Source organism: Dipodomys spectabilis, unplaced genomic scaffold (assembly GCF_019054845.1).
Source record: "Dipodomys spectabilis isolate Male_0828 unplaced genomic scaffold, ASM1905484v1 ptg000095l, whole genome shotgun sequence".
NCBI lineage: Eukaryota > Metazoa > Chordata > Mammalia > Rodentia > Heteromyidae > Dipodomys > Dipodomys spectabilis.
In genome coordinates this window covers 25,623,283-25,640,630 of record NW_024870772.1, presented here as the reverse complement: position 1 = coordinate 25,640,630, position 17,348 = coordinate 25,623,283, and the positions used below count along the sequence as shown (strand labels likewise).

The following is a 17,348-nucleotide window of genomic DNA, read 5'->3' as shown; positions in this document are numbered from 1 at the left end:
AAATCTGATCCTTGATGACATCCTCTAGCTTTTTTGCTCAAAGTTAGTGCTCTACCACTTGATACACAGCTTCTCTTTTGGCTTTCTGGTAGTTAATTGGAGATGAGTCTCATGGACTTTTCTGCCCAGGCTGGTTTAAAACCAAAATGCTTACATCTCAGCCTCCTAAGTGGAATTATAGGCGTGACTTACAGGTGTGAGTCACCAGCCCCAAATTTCCTACAGTTTTTAGATACAGTGTAAACCCTATACGTGTAACAGAAGCCTTTTCATACCGCTGGAGACCATATTCACTGCATCTCTTCAAGTTACGGTAATTCTTACTGCTTCTAAGACGCGTGGGGTACTTACACGAGCTGCCTCTGAAGTACACAGCTGCATGTCTTTCAAGCAGAAATCTTTCACTGATAAAGTCTTAGTGTCCCCCCAGCCCCAGCTCACTACCTTCATAAATTAGGTTCAGCAAGGGTTACCAGTGATGATCTCCTCTTCGCTAGAAATTGTTCACTGGATCAACCCAAAAGGTAGCTCCAGATTGCCTCTCCCACACTGACTACCATTAGTCAAGCTCTCAATACCACAAACCCAGGGTTTATGATGGCCCCCCACATATACTGGTGAAGGGGGGCTGCTTCCATAGAAAGGATTGTTCGCTGCTTTTGAACTCACCTACGGTTTAAGAAATAATACAGAAAACCTGAGTTTAATGAACCACGCAAGGTGAAGGCGATCTGGTTAAAGACTGGAAATAGTCAATGGTCCGGGGTCTGCCCCAGGGCATCCTTCCTGGAACCCGGCCCCCCTCCCCCACTCCCGCCTCCGCCCCCCCAGAACCAAACTGAAAACAGCTCGGACGTCATCGCAGAGCCCACGCGCTCTCCTCGGCCCCACCCTCAAGGCGGGCTCTCACCTCCTGGCCTGGTGATTGGCTACCTGTGTCCACGAGCCTCCAATGATTGATCACTGCCGCCAGGGCCGCTGGGATTTGCACACGGCGCAGGTCCTCACCTCAAAAGGAGTGATGGCGGCAGAAGCCTCGAGGGCTCGGCTTGCCTTGACTCCCTACCAGCAGGTTGGATGTAAGAGTCACCCGTGGAGTGCAGCTGAGATCCAGTGCACAGGGTGTGGAAGAAGGGTGTCCAGTGCTTCTGGTGAGGTGCCCCAGGCTTGCTGTGTGTTCCCTCCCCTGGGCAGGCTGCCCCCCCTCCGCATGGTAGCTTGGCCTCTTTGAGGGCGGGGGGAGGGGGGGGCGAGAGATCCGCGTGCCCTGAGGTCCAAGGAAAGTGCAGCGTAGGCCCAGAGCCACAGCCCAACCCTGAAAGGGCTTCTGGGACACCCCACTCGGCCCATAGCTTCCCCCGCTGCTCCGGCATCCAGGCCAGGAGTGCTCACTGGGCCTGCATCGACCCTTCTCAGGACTATCTCAAAACTGAGGCAGGCAGGTCTGTAGCTTCGTGGTGTAAGAACATTCCGAATCCACTCTTCTTTAGAGATGTAGGAGGTGTTAAGCAGACAATAATAGGACACGGGAATTTATAGCTCTCCGTTTTTGGTGGGGATTTTGATCACACAGCTGCTGCTACATAGAAAAGGTAAATGAGGGAATAACAGACTAAAGTTCTTAAACATGACCTAAAAACCAATGATTCTTCCATACTCAGGGATTACAGTTTTTAGAAATACTCAGTTGGAAGATTAGGAGTTTATATAGAATTATGAAAGCGCTTTGCAAGCTAAGTATACCATAGGTTATTTCAGCTTGTATAGCATAGAAGATTTTATAAAAGTTTTGAATTTTGATTTGTTTGCTAATATCTCTGGAGTTTAAATAGAGGTGTAAAAGACAGCATGGTTGTAAGCACATTTCAGTTAGTTACTAGGAAAATTACAATGCTTTTTAAAAAAATCAAATTGGTGCAATTATTGTTACTCAATAGAAACTAAACTTTTTGCTAGTAAAAATGACTGATTTTTTTTTTGGTTTCCTTTTCTCTTGCCAAAAAAAAAAAAAACAGTCTTTAAAATGCAGTAGTTTGAAGTTATATAACTAAAACATGTTATATTCAACTTCGAATTCTGCTTGGTATTTTTTATATCTTGAGAATAGATTTGCAACCAAGGTTTTGGTATTTCTTTCCACAAACAGTAGGTTTGTGAAAATGATCTTATGTGGGTTCTATATGTATGGTAATATTTGGTTTGTCTTTCCAAATGTGTTAGATTATTATTAAAAGAGCATTCATGCAAGTGTTTCATATTGACTTTTCCCTAACCACTTTACAAGATGGAAATCACAAAGTAGTCAAAGGTAGTAAGATTAAATTGAAAAAAGGCTGGAGTTGGAAACAGAAGTTTGCAATCTGTGTCACACCGCTTAATTAGCCAAATCACCATGTTCTCTCTCTCTCCTCTCTTCTCTCTCCTCTCTTTTTGCTGGTCATGGGGCCTGAACTCTGGACCTGACACTGTCTCTCAGCTCTTCAGCTCAAGGCTAGCACTCTACCATTTGAGCCACAGCACCACTTCCAGCTTTTTCTGCTTATGTGGTGCTGAGAAATCGAACCCAGGGCCTCATGTATGCAAGGCAAGCACTCTACCACTGAGCTGCCTTCCCAGCCCGTTTTCTCATCTTTAAGATGGATATAATAATCTCAACCTACTTAGTTGTGATACTTACAAAAGTAGATGAAATATGTTAGAGCACTTCGTAAGATTATAAAATATGGCAAATTCATAGTAGTACAGATACAAAATAACTGACTTAATAATAATCTGCAGAGCTCTGCCTGATTTGCTTGTTGACTTTTCCTCTTCCTGCTGACTTTGTAGCTTTCTCTTTGAATTTTCTGTTTAAAATTAATCTATTTCTTTCAAGTGCTGGTGGCTCATGCTGACTTGAGAAACATGGTTCAAAGGGAGCCCAGGAAGAAAGTCTTGAGACTGTCTCCAATTAACCACTCCCTCTCCCCCCAAAAAAGCCAGAAATAGAGCCATGGCTCAGGTGGGTAGAGTGTGGCTTAAGTGGTAGAACACTAACCTGGAGCAAAAAAAACCCAGAAAAACCGCTCAGGGACTGTGCCCGGTAGCCCCTGAGTTTAAGCACCAAAACAAGCACACACACAAAACCCACAAAAAAGTCACATATTTCTAACTAAAGTAGGTATCTTTTCCTAGAAAATAGAATTCTTTGGGAATTTGTCCTAAGATCATTACCTGCCATTCATATTCACAAGCTGTGGAAAAGTTTAATTGATGATAGAATTTCATCAACAGGTCGCCACCATGATCTTCAGTGTGGACATGCTTTTTGTGAACTGTGCTTATTAGTAACTGAAGAATACAACACAGTTAAATGTCCCGATTGTGAGGTAAGGTCATATTGAATATTACAGCCTAATTTTAAAGGTAAAAGTGTTAAGTAAAACATTTCTTCTAGTTAGAACCTAACTAGAGTAGCACTTTGGTTGTTCAGTAGATTCGGTGGTTCAGTCTCTAAGCAAAGTAGCCTAACAAGATAAAAGTTTACCCTTATATTTTAGAACATCTCAAAGTGGGGAGGAAAGGAATGGTAGGGGAAAAACAAAGGAGGGGTAACAATGCTCGATAGGAAATGTACTCATTACCTTGCTGATGTAATTGTAACCCCTCTGTACAGTATCTTTACAATAATATATATATATATATACATATATATATATATATATATAAAAACTTCAATAAACTTTTAACCAAAAAAAAATTGAGGTCATATCATGTACACATTTTGCCTCTACACTATGTGGAAAAATTACCTTATTTCAATGGAACATACTCCTTTCAGAAACCTTATTCCTATCTGTCTTTTCCACACCAATTCTATAAAAGCCAGTTTTGAGCCCTTCTCTTGCAATCTTTGTGTATCATCAAATTTACATTTGTAGAAATGTCATACTATTAAAAACCAGGAGGGGTGACACTGTCCAAAAAGAAATGTGCTCATTTACCTGACATATGCAACTATAATCTCTCTGTGTATCACCCCTATAATAGCAATTAAAAAATTAACATATTTCACTGTTGAAAAGATAAAAAACAGGGAAACAAGACAACTGCCTAATGTTAATATTTACTTCAGAGATACTAAATACAAATACTTTCATGAGCACTAAAATGTATTGACCAGTAAGAATGAGAACAAATTAATAATCTATTATTTGGAGTTTGGAGTCTTTTTGTGTGCACTTGGGTTTGAACTCTGGGCCTTAAGCTTGCTAGGAAGGCACTCTGCCATTTGAGCTACGTTCCTACCCTTTTTCAATTGTTTTTCCAGATAAGTTCTTGTGTTTTTGTCTGGAGCTAGCCTCAGACCTGATTATCCTACCTATGTATTCTAGTAGCTAGGATTCAAGTGCATGCCACCATACCTTGATGGTTGGTTGAGATGGAGGTCTCATTAACATTTTACCTGGGCTGACCTGGAAATTCTGTCATCTCAATTGCTACCCCCTGTGTAGCTAAGATTTACAGGCATGAGCCACCTTGCCCAACTCAAAGCTGTAATCCTAGCTAGTTAGGAGGCTGGGATCTGAGGATCACAGTTTGAAGCCAGCCCAGGCTGAAAAGTCCTTGTGAGACTTATCTCCAGTTAACCACCAGAAAACTGGAAGTGGTGCTATGGCTCAGTGTGATATCCTTAAGCACAAGAGCTAAGGGACAGTACCCTGGTCTTGAGTTCAAACCCCACGACCAACAAGAAAAAAAAAATTAAGCTGGGCACCAGTGGCTCATGCCTATAATCCTAGCTACACAGTAGCCTGAGATCTGAGGACCACAGTTGGAAGAAAGCCCATGAAACTCTTATCTCCAGTTAAGCACCAGAAAACCAGAAGTGGCACTGTGGATCCAAAGTGGTAGTGCTATCCTTGAATGTAAAAGTCCAGGGACAGCACCTAGGCCTTGAATTCAAGCCCCACGACCAACACAACAACAACAAAATTAGCAAGGCATAGTATCTTATACATGTATTTGAGATTGGGAAAAATCAAAGTTTAAGGCTAGCCTGGGCAGAAAAATTCTCAGCATTCCTTTTCAACTGAGAGCAGGTGCAGGGATGCATACTTGTTATTCTGCTTACACCAAGAAGCCTAAAATAGGTATCATGTCACAGGCACGCCCCCAAGCAAAATTCAAGGCTGTGGGGGGAAGGGGGGAGGAGGTGGGGAGGGAAGTGATGGTAGGGGGAAAATAAAGGAGGAGGTAACAATGCTGGCTATAAAATGTACTCATTACCCTACTCATGTAACTGTAACCCCTCTGTACAACATTTTTACAATAAAAAATAATAATAAATTGAGACTATGTCCAAAATAACCAGTGCTGAAGGTCTGACTCAGTGGTAGAGTATCTGCCTAGCAAGTTTGAGTCCCTGAGTTCAAACTTCAGTACTGCCACCACAACCAAAAAATGCTTTAAAAAATTTACTAGATAGATCGGCATTTATTACAAATATAAATGTTGTTAATATGTTCCTGGAAAGTTGACTTTGTCTCTCAGTTCTTTGTCTGTAAACCACAAACAATTGCTTTCAATGCCAATACAGTAGACAATATGGAGGCATAAGACCTAGAATACTGTTCTTGTTTTGTCAGTGTCCTCATTTGTAATAGAGATAACACCTGCTCTAATAATTGAATATGATGTAAAGAGTAAAATAAAAGTTCTCTACAATCTTCCCAACCACTAAAAATAACCCTTCATTATTTAGTTGTGGATTAATTGGTTTACAGGGTAGACATAGAAAAAATACTGTAATTTATGAAATGTTTCTTTGTTTCTTGTGTGTGTGTGTTTTTTTTGAATTCAAAGCCGTGAACTTGTTAGGCAAGTTCCCTACACCTTCAGACAAAGTCAGCCTAAACATACATTCTGTTTTGAGTTTTTTTAAGTTTTAATGACAACAAAAATGTACATATTAGATGACTATTTTGAAATTACAGGTTACATCTTTTGTTTTGGGAAATTCCTATATCCTTCCCTTTTTTTTAACATGGGGTTCCTCAGATGTAACAGGTTAAATACTTAAGAGAAAGCCCTCCTATAATTGTGATGGTAGCCCCTGACAGATTCAATGTTGTGGTGAGGGAAGAATAAGCTAAAAGGAAGAAGAAATCCTCTGGGACCATCTCTGCTCATGTCCATCCTGTTCTGATGTTCAAAAAGTAAATTTTATGATAACCTTTTTTTTTGCCTTTTGTGCTAGATGGTTTCATGTTTCGTGATTGCAAATCATATTTCTTAAAGGCTTCAGATAAAATCAGTTTCTATTTATAGATCAAGGTTTTTATTTTAGGGTTTTGGTAAGTCTGTTTTACTATTTTGACTAGTCTTATTCTAGCTCTTTGGGAAGTGGGCTTATTCTTCCCTTCTCCACCCCAACTCCACGTGATCGGCATGTAACTATATCTAGATTATTCAAATGCACTTGCTGGTCACTATTTAAAAGTCGTTCAAGAAACTTTGAAATTGTTACCATTCTTATTGTAAGTCCTGGTGTGTGTGTGTGTGTGTGTGTGTGTGTGTGTGTGTGTGTGTGTGTGTGTGTGTGTGTGTGTGTGTGTGTGTGTGTGTGTGTGTGTGTGTGTGTGTGTGTGTGTGTGTGTGTGTGTGTGTGTGTGTGTGTGTGTGTGTGTGTGTGTGTGACTGACTAGGGTTTGACTGGAGGGGAGAGAGAGAGACTAGGGTTTGACTGGAGGACTTGGGCTTTTAGGCAGGTGCTCTACCACTTGGACCAATCTTAGCCCTCTTTTACTTTAGTTAGTCTTAGTATAGGATCCCCTATTTCTGCCTGCGACCAGTCTTAGACCTCAATGTAAGATCACAAATGCAAAACACAGTGCCTGGCTTTACTGTTGAAAAGGGAGTCTTCCAGGCTGGCCTTGGTATCCACTGATCTTTGCCTGTTGAGTAGCTATGAGTAAAGGTATGAGCCTTTGCTTGACTTTGTTTACTCTTTTAAAGTTTAGATTCTTAGGGAATGATAAGTAATGATTAGATTTTTATTTTGAGAATATAGTATAGAGAAAAGCGGAAGAATCTAGTCCAAATTAGTTAACAATTTAAATTTAAGGAATGTAATTGATTTTGCATGATACGTGTCCTCTAAAAAGTGAGATTTAGAAACTTTTGCATATGATTTATTTGTAATGTATCTTTAATGTGGAATGCTTAACCTAGGTGGTACTATATATATATTTTTTGCCAGTCCTGGGCCTTGTACTCAGGGCCTGGGCACTGTCCCTGATCTTCTTTTGCTCAAGGCTTGTACTCTACCACTTGAGCCACAGTGCCATTTCCTAGGTAGTACTATTTATTTCAAACTTGAGCCAAAAGTTCAAGATTAATAGAAGTACTTTTGTTACTCGGGTTTGGTAAATGTGGATTTGTTAGCCAATCTTTATTTTTTCTAGTTATATGTTTTTTGATGACCTTCTTGTTTATTATATTAATGGTTAATAATAACCACTCTAACTTTATACAGCAAAATGGCAGCTTTTGTTCTGTGATAGGATCATGCTAACATCTCTGATTTTTCCTTTTTTTAAATCTGATTACGAGAGTAAAAGATAATTCTTTCGACCAATAGACAACACATATTATTAAAATCCCATGAGAAATACTACTACATAAAATTTGCAACCTATAAAGTAGAAGAAATCATAATCCTATGATGTTGGATGGTAAAGCCTTGTAAAGCATATCATTAAGTCAGACCAATAGACAAAACATTTATTAAATTTGGAATGTAGAGGAGGAAAAAAGATGTGAATGTGGAAGAGGGACATTTTGAGAATGGAAAGATTAAGGGAAGAAAAGAAAAGGGAATAAGGGAGAATTATAGGTGTTTGAATATGACCAAAGTATATATAAGTATTAAAATGTCACAATGAAACTATTATACAATTAATGGACACTAATAAAAATGACCACATATAAATGACAAGGTGTAAGGAATAGAATTGTTTTACAAGTCCTAAGGCTTGAATTCAGGGTCCTGAGCTTTTGTGCTCAAGGCTAGCATTCTACCACTTGAGTCATAGATCCACTTCCAACTTTCCTTAGTGTGGTTAGTTGGAAATAAGAGTCAAATGGACTTTCCTGCCCAGGCTGGTTTCAAGCCATGACCCTCAGCTTTTACCCACCTAAGTAGCTAGGAGATTACAGGTATGAGCCATCAGAACCTGGCCTCATATAATTTTAACTGAAATTTGTTCAGTCATTTATATTTAATATTTTCTTAAGCTATCTTGAAGAAACATATCAAATATGCTTGCAGGAACATTAGACTATACTATGAAATGCTAAGCCAAAAGGGGATTAACTAGAGGTGTAAATTTTGTAATTAGAAATTTTAATATAATTTGTGTTTAGTCCCTAATTTTGTGGGAGTGTGCTTAAAAATACTGTCCATTATGATTTATTAAAAGTAAAACTTTAAGGTAACACAGCTAGCACATCAAAGTTGTGAAATAACATTTTGTTCCCCACTAAAAATGTATATTTCCTAAAATTTAGTAAAATTTCCTAATATTTAGTAACTGCCTTTCAACATTCACTATAAGATTGTAATGGCTATATAATAAACCTTTACATATAAATGCAATAATTTTCTTAACTGATACAGTAATCCCTTCATGAATACACATTTAGTTAACTTTAAAATCTTTTTCACTATAATTTTTCACATTTCTCAAACCCTTCCAAAACCAAAAAAAAGTTATCAGTAAGGTTGTCATTTATAGATCCAAAAGAAATCCATGCTTGGACTTGTCCTATTCTTTTCATATAGTAATTTGATGGATAAGAAAAAATGACTTGTTTTAAATTGTAATTCATGTACTACTACTGAAATTATGAAGTGTTTTATATATCTGACTTACAGATTTTTAAGTTATTTTTTGCTTTATATATATTTTATTCTTAAATAGTTGTACAAAGGAGTTACAATTCCATAAGTCAGGTTATGAGTACAATGTTTCTTAGTATTACCCCTTCCTTAGTTCTCCATTTTCTCCCTCCTGTCCCTACTCTGAAGTTACATAGTTTAATTTTTACATAATATTAGTACCTTGAATATTTTACATAATATTAGTACCTTGAATATAATGACTACATTTACTCACCCTTCCTCCTCCAATTCCTGTGCCTATTCACCCAAAACATGTTTCCACTTCTTGGTATTTATATTGATAAACAGTACCTTAGTTGTTCAGGGTGTGTTTAATTGTGTGTGTGTGTGTGTGTTACTGGGGTTTAAACTTAGGGCCTTATGTTTGTTTGTCTTGTTCTGACTGGAACTGTAGGTTTGAATTTGGGCCTGGGCTCTGCCCTTAGCCCTTTTGTTCAAGGCTAGTATTCTACACTTTGAGCCACTTCTGGTTTTCTGGTGGTTAATTGGAGACGAATCTCACAGATTTTCCTGCCAGGCTGGCCTCAAACCATGATCCTCAGATCTCAACTTCCTGAGTAGCTAGCATTTCAGGCATGAGCCACTAGTGCCCAGCTTTGACTGGAACTCTTTTTCACTTAAGCCATGTCTCAAGGCCTGAAATTTGCTAGCTTTTTTTTTAGAAACAATATCACAGACTTAAGTAGTGATCCACTGGGTAATTAGGATTAGAGTAATGAACCACTAGAGCCTGGCTCTTTTGTATTTTATATATTGGAATGTGAGTGTATAGCTGTTTTTTAGAATGATCACCTGACTTTCCCATACCACTTAATAATCCTTCCACTTAATTGAATGGACACTAGTATTGAAATGACACTTATATTCCATATTAAGTTCCCATAGGTAAGCCTTTTTAAAGACTTTATTCTGCTAATTATGCCAGTGAAACTTTAGTGCTTTAATTACAGTAGCTTTATAATAGTCAATAGAAATAAATAGGGATAAATCTCTATTGTTGTACATTAAAAATCTTATGACAGGCTGGGTATCGGTGGCTCATGCCTGTAATCCTAGCTACTCATGAGGCTGAGATAAGAGGATTGAAGTTCTTAACCAGCTCTATGAAACACATATCCAAATAACTACCAAAAAAGCCAGAAGTAGAGGTATGGCTCATAGGTAGATTACTAGCGTTAAGCACAAAAGCTCAGGGACAGTTAAATGCCCAGGCTGAGTTCGAGCCTAGGACCAGCACACATACATCCACATCTTAAAATAGCACGTTTTCTTATGTAAACTTAATAGAACTATATAATGTATTAGATGCAATTTAGGATATTAAGTCTACAGAAACCTGCGTGATTCCCTTATTTATTCAGTTCCTGGAAGTGGAGGAGTGTTAAGTGGTAGAGTACCAGCCTTGAGCAGAAGAAAACAAGCAAGAGCACAAGGCCCTATGACCAAGCCATAGTACCTGGAAAATTTTTGTTTTATGACCTCCAATAAATTACTATTAAAGTTTATACTAGTTATTTCTAGAAAATTTGTAGTTTTGAATATGTAACAATGTTATTGGATACTTTTATAGTAAATTTTAAAGTATTTTACAGGTATTTATTTCCCTTAGAATTGTAGAGGAATGAAATAGTTTATTTTTAATATTTGACAGGATACTGATTTTTAGATATTAAAATGGGGTAAAAATATCTTGAATACATACTTTTTCCTTTGATTTAAAGGAGATTTCATGATGTATAAGGTTATCAGTTTTATCTTTGAATGGCACACTGAACATAGTTGTTTGAATTATTAATAAATGGGATTTATTGAATACCTTTGTGCTTATTTTTATTTTTAAATCTTTTGTTCCAAGGTTGCTACAACAGTAAATACAAGACAAGGATACTACCCAACAGACGGTAGTAAAGAAGATTCTTCTATGGACAAAGTACAACCCAAAATGTATGTTCTTGTGTGCATTTATTTTATATTTAAAGTTCAAAATATTTCTGAAATAATTTTAGAATTACTGGTAAAATGTCATTTTTAGATAAGTATGTCTAATCTATTATGTGTACCATGTTATATAAATTCATAATTTGTGGTTCTTCAAGAAGCAACATTAGTTTATTTACAGTGAAGAAAAAAAGATTTGCTACATCCAAATGAGAAGCTCAGAAAACATTACTAGCAAAAACCTTTTACTGAATGATGAAAGTAATTGACAGAAAAAAAAAAATACTTATTTTTCTGTTGGTCTAAAGAGTGGTGATGTATAGAAAGGACATAACTTTGGGATTCTTTTATTCATTTTTCCATCTTTTCATAAGAATTTGGAACATGTAAAGATTAATGTTCTCTTCGAATTAGTAATAGAGATTGTTTTTAAGAAAACAGTACCTGGGCTAGAGACAACCATTATGTTTCTTTGTAGTGTATTTAGTTGTTTATATTTGTTTCTCCCTTCATAGTCGGCCCATTTCTCTATCCCTGGTACAAGATACAGAGTAATCATGTATCTTGTAATCATGTAACAGGTTTGTGAGATGATAAAAACATAGTATTTTGACACATGGTATTTTAATATTTGCCATAGTTTTTCTGAAATCGCATAATCTAAATTTACCTTTAGAGATGGCTCTGGGCTGAAATATGGTATCAAAATGGTAGAATTTAATTTTGTAACTTTTTTTTTTTGCTGCTATTGAGGCTTGAACTTACAGCCTGGCACAGGGCCTGAGCACTGCCCCTTAACCTTTTTCACTCAAAATTTGTACTCTACCACTTGAACCACTTTCTGTAATTTATTTTTTATGACAGTAGAGGGACTTGAGCTCTTCCTTGGCCTCTTAAAAAATTTTTTCGTTACTAAATAGTTGTACAAAGAGGTTACAATTCCATAAGTCAGGTTATGAGTGCAGTGCATCTTGATCAATGTCACCCTTCCATTGTTCTGCACCATAGATGGTATTTTAATGTATGTTTAATGTCATTACTATGCTGGGAATAAAAAATATAGCATCTTCCAAGGAACAATCTCATTTGAAACTTCCTAATTGTATAAAAGATACAAAGTGACGCATCCCAACTCCTCACATTGCAATTCATTTTATCTCTTACAGATTCTCTCATAACATCTTCTATTTTATAACCTGTCTTCTGTTATTACCAGATCATTCTCTTGTTCTGTTTTGTTTCTTTACCATTTCTAGACTCTTCTTTGTGATATATCTATTTCTTCATTGTTTACCCAATTAAAATCTCAAATTCTTTAAACTAGAATTTTTGGCTTTTCACATGAAGACCACAGTTTTTCTCTTTTCAGACTGCAATAGGTGCTTAGGAAGGAATCAAAAAAGCTGGGTTACATCTATAGTCCTAGTTTCTCAGGAGGCTGAGATCTGAGGATCTCGTCTAAAGACAAATTTAGAAGCTCTCATTTCTAGCAGAAAACAAGTACTAAATGTGTGGCTGAGAGTGTGAGGTCCTGAGTTAGGCCTCAGTGTTGGCATACAAAAAGGAGAGAGGAGCTTGGTGCCAGTGGTTCACGCCTGTAATCCTACTTCAGGAGGCTGAGATTTGAAGATAGTGGTTCGAAGACAGCCCAGGCTGGAAAGTCCATGAGACTCACTCCAATAAACTACTCAGAAAAAGCTAGATTGGTGCTGTGGCTTAAGTAGTAGAGTGCTAACCTTGAGTACAAAGAAGCTTACGGACAGTGCCCAGGCCCTGAGTTTTCAAGCCCCAGGACTGGCAAAAAAAAGGAGCCAGGGAGGGAAAGAAGAATGATTTATAGTTCTTTGAATTGAAAAATCACTTAGCTAAGATTGGCCACTGGTATTGACGGAACCAGATTAAGAACTTAGGTATATTGAATGGCACTACTTCTTGCCAATTATATTAATATATTTTATCAGTTAAATTCTTCCATGAGCTTTGTGCCAGTGATTAGAATAACCTTTATTAATCCTAGCTCTTTGTGAGTCATTGGACATAGGTCTTGATACCATGAAGTAGATTCTTTTTTTTGTCAGTCGTGGGGCTTGAACTCTGGGCATGAGCGCTGTCCCTCAGCTCTTCAGCTCAAGGCAAGTGCTCTACCACTAGAGCTACAGCACCACTTCCGGTTTTCTGGTAGTTTATTGGACGTAAGAGTTTTACGGACTTTCCTGTCAGGGCTGGCTTTGAACCGCGATCCTCATATCTCAGCCTCCTGAGTAGCTAGGATTACAGGTGTGAGCCACCAGCACCCCACAGTAGATATTTTTAAATCAATTATAGGGCTTCCAAATTGAATACTTGCAAAAGTCAAGCAGATGACCCCTAAGTAACATAGACTGAGTTTAAACAGTAAATAGTAAGTAGTGTGAAAGAGGAAGAAGGTTTATCCTCAACAGAGGTGGCATGCAGCCTCTATACTAGCCAATTGTTGGTATGTATAAAGACCAATCCAATCTTCTTTGCTTCCCCTAAGACAAACAAGATGCAAGCCAAATCAGATAGTACTCTTGTCTAAGTACCTGTGTTAGCACTTTTAGAAGTAGATGAGTTTAACCAGAAAGTCTCCAAATTTGTTTCACATTGCCACTTTTAAAATTAAATTCTCCGTGCATATTTAATTAGTGAAAATTCTAGTTTTTAATGAAATTTGACTTAAAAGTTTATGTATTTTTAAATTGCATTATTTTTCAACTGATTCATCTTTAAATTTTGAAATCAAAATTAAATAAGAGTAAGTACTCAAATATGATTTCAAAACATGAATATTACCAGGAATGGTAGTAGACACCTGTAATCTCTGTGCTTGCAATAGTGTAGAAAGTTGGAGAGTTGGAGGCTGGCTCAGGGTACTTAGTAGTAAGACTCTGTTGCAAAAATACAACAGAAAACAAAAACATAAATATTTACTTTAAAAAATAATAGAACGTTTTAAAATTATTTGGTCTCGTATTTCTCTTTATAAGAAAAAAATACTATACTTCCATAAATTATATGTTTATTAATTTATGATTATGATTAACAGACACTTTTTCTTGCCGGTAGAGATAAGATATAAAGATAAAAATTGGGAAAATTGGCTTCTGTAGAAAGGAGAATTTACTTTTCTTTACAATTAACATTTAACATTATGTGTTTATAAATCATTGAAGCATATCAGTATACATGTAAAACCTATTTCGATATTTTAGTTTGTGTGTATGTCTTATTTTAATTGAGCTTAAGATACTTCATTATTGATATTGCTACCAAAACAGGTTAAAGAGATGACTATGACATTAAAATACAATATATAACTTCAAGCCATTATGTTTAGGAATTGGTTAAGAAATTGAATTCCTAATTAAAATTAAGTTTATATGAAAGCATACTTATTCTTGAATTCTCTAAAAGATAATCAGAAATCTGTTGTTGTATATGCCGTATGAATTTTTGATAGACAATGAAAAAGCCGATTTAAACATGTTAACATTCCTGATAGCATTTCAAATAATGTGCTTGACTTTTCACAGACTAAAAAATTGCTCTCCAGACATAAAGAAGGCCGATAATCAGCTAAATATTGGTGTAGAACAATCAGCCTCCATACAAAAGACTTTTTTGAACTCAGCCATGATATCGGTATGAAAAATGGTGATCATGAAGTACAATGAATCAAACATTTGGCTCTATCTTTGGTAGCTTTACTTTTTCTTCAGGTTTCTGTAATTGTAGATTCTTGGACATTTAAGGAGAATAGAGGTAAACCAACTCTTTGCTTTGCCCATTGTTTTTCTCTCCAATTGCACAAATCCTAACCTATGCTTAAACATTCCTCTTTTCTTCTGTGGCAGCCCTTTGACTCTTCTGTTTTTTTTAACTACTTGAATGTATCATCTTCCCTTTAAACTTAAGTTACCAAATTCGGATTTTATGAAAACTATGTACCAAGTACAAGTTTCTAAATTCTAAATGTAGTTTTGCAGTTATTCTAATGGCAGTCTAAAGGCTTTATTGCATTTGTTGTTGATATCATTGTTACTGGAGAGTGAATTTTACCTGTTCTTGATAAATTTTCTTTTTTTTTTTTTGTCGGTCGTGGGGCTTGAACTCTGGGCCTGGGCGCTGTCCCTCAGCTTTGTAGCTCATGGCGAGCGCTCTACCTCTTGAGCTACAGCGCCACTTCCGGTTTTCTGGTGGTTTATTGGAGATAGGAGTCTCACGGTCTCTCCTTCCCGGGCTGGCTTTGAACCTGGATCCTCAGATCTCAACCTCCTGAGTAGCTAGGATTACAGGCGTGAGCCACCAGCGCCCGGCTTAAATTTTCATACTATATTAATTTGAGATTAGAAATACAACAGACTCTAAAATGCAACTGAATAACTTGGAAGTTTTTGTTACGATTATTAAGGAGTTGGGAAAGTGGAGTTGCTCTTAATCTTGGTTTATTTTAGTTCCAGTTTAAATCTTCACAGAGCCACTATAATTTTCGTATGTGTACATTAATTGACATGGTGTGTCTAAGATAATTTTTAGTTTAAAAACTGGATACAAAGCATATTCCCCAAAATAGTTAAAGGTCAGATATGGTGAGCAACTGAGGCAAGAGAAACACAAGTTAAGGCTAACCTGGACTACATAGCGAGGCTCTTGCTTAAAAAAGTGTGTGTATATTCAAAAAGTATATGTATATTTTTAAGGTATGTGTTTCATACATGTATTCAAAAAATATGCTTGCTCTCTGTATATGGTCATAAAAGTATGTATATAGATATATGTAGGTAGGTTGAAAATCTTTTTAGGAAAACAATCTAATATGCTATAATCAAAGGTGTGAAATGTGAATGGTTTGTAGTTCTAGATAAGCAAGATTAGGATTGTCATTGTTGTTGCTTGTTTTCAGAATTTGCAGTGACTCTGTATTGGGCTTATAATACCAAATGGTAGCTTGGAGGTTTTGTAACTATAATATATTGTATCTGAACATCTATCTTATGTAATTGTTATAAAGGCGGTGTACAAAGGGGTTTACACTTACATAAGTCAGGTAAAGAGTGCATTTCTTTTTGGACAGTGTCGCCCCTTTTCTCTCAGTTTTTCTCTCCCACCTCCACCCACAATTATATTTTCTAAATACCTATTTTTACATTTTGTATATGGTTCCCTCTTAGGAAACTAAAACTACAGAAGAAATTGATGAAGCATTGAAAATAGCAGGCTGTAATTTTGAGCAATTAAATATTTCTATAAAAGTAAGTATTTTGGATGATTAAGATTCATCATAAAGTGAAGCATTGTAATCCGTTTGAATGTGTTACCACTGATGTTAGAATTTAGCATTGATAATCTAATAATAAACATACAAAAGAATGGAAAACTCCCCTTGTGGACTGCCAAAATTAGATAGTTGTTCATTAAGAGCCTAAAAAAATTGGAGATTATTAAGGAACCATGAAGTTTACTTTTCTGTGAGCTGAATGTTGTTCTTAGAAGCATCACAGATAAATCTTTCTAGCATTTGTTCATTGTCATTATGAGCCTTTTCTAACTGGCAAAAGATAGTTACTGACAAAGAACAAGCTCTTAAACACCCAGCAATGATCATAGAGCTTGAACTCATGGCCTGGATGCTGTCTCTGAGCTTTTTCACCCAAGGCTAGCACACTGTCACTTGAGCCAAAGCTCCACTTCCGGCTTGTTTAGGTGGTTCATTGTAGATAAGAGTCTCACAGAGCAGGCACCAGTGGCTCATGCCTATAATCCTAGCTACTCAGGAGGCTAAGATCTGAGGATTGCAATTCAAAGCCAGCTTGGGCAGGAAAGTCTGTGAGATACTTAATGCTAACCACCAGAAAACTGGAAATGGTTCAAGTAGTAGAGTGCTAGCCTTGAATAAAAGAGCCCAGAGGCAGTGCCTAGACCCTAAGTTCAAGCCCCATAACTGACAAAAAGTAAAACATCTCTCAGAATTTCCTGCCTGAGATGGCTTTGAACCACCATCAGATGTTAGCCTCCTAAATAAGCCAAGATTATAGGCATAAGCCACCAATGCCTGACTGGACAAGACATTTTGATTAGCTAATAGTCACTATAAATAGTCAGGTTTCTAAACAGAAATGAAAGGAACTTGAGGCAAGCGTCAAGTAGTAGAGTTCCAGTCATGAGTAAGAAAGCTAAATGAGAGCACAGACCTTGAACTTGTCTCAGTATCAGCACCACAAAAAGAAATATGAAAAGAGGACAGAGAATTGTAAGAAAAACATTGAGAAAAAGGAAAAAAATGAATGCTACGTGTGATGAAAAGCAGTTATAAGGTAATAAAATACTTAGTGTAATAAGAAAAGCAAATTTGGTACATGAACTGGGATAAGACTTTTAACATCTGAATTTGGAAGGGGTACAATTCAGCCCCAAACAGGCTACCTTCTTCCCCTTTCTTTTTCAA

The 17,348-nt window shown here is 36.9% G+C and overlaps 1 protein-coding gene across 1 annotated transcript in view; it reads left to right on the top strand.

Annotated features, from left to right (window-relative positions):
* Positions 1 to 1,021: 1,021 nt before the first annotated feature.
* Positions 1,022 to 17,348, top strand: part of Rnf17 (ring finger protein 17) — a 101,050-nt gene continuing 84,723 nt past the window's right edge. The window contains 5 exon segments of the mRNA XM_042685665.1: positions 1,022 to 1,151; positions 3,274 to 3,368; positions 10,800 to 10,888; positions 14,437 to 14,545; positions 16,075 to 16,155. Coding sequence (XP_042541599.1) covers positions 1,022 to 1,151; positions 3,274 to 3,368; positions 10,800 to 10,888; positions 14,437 to 14,545; positions 16,075 to 16,155 — 504 coding nt within the window.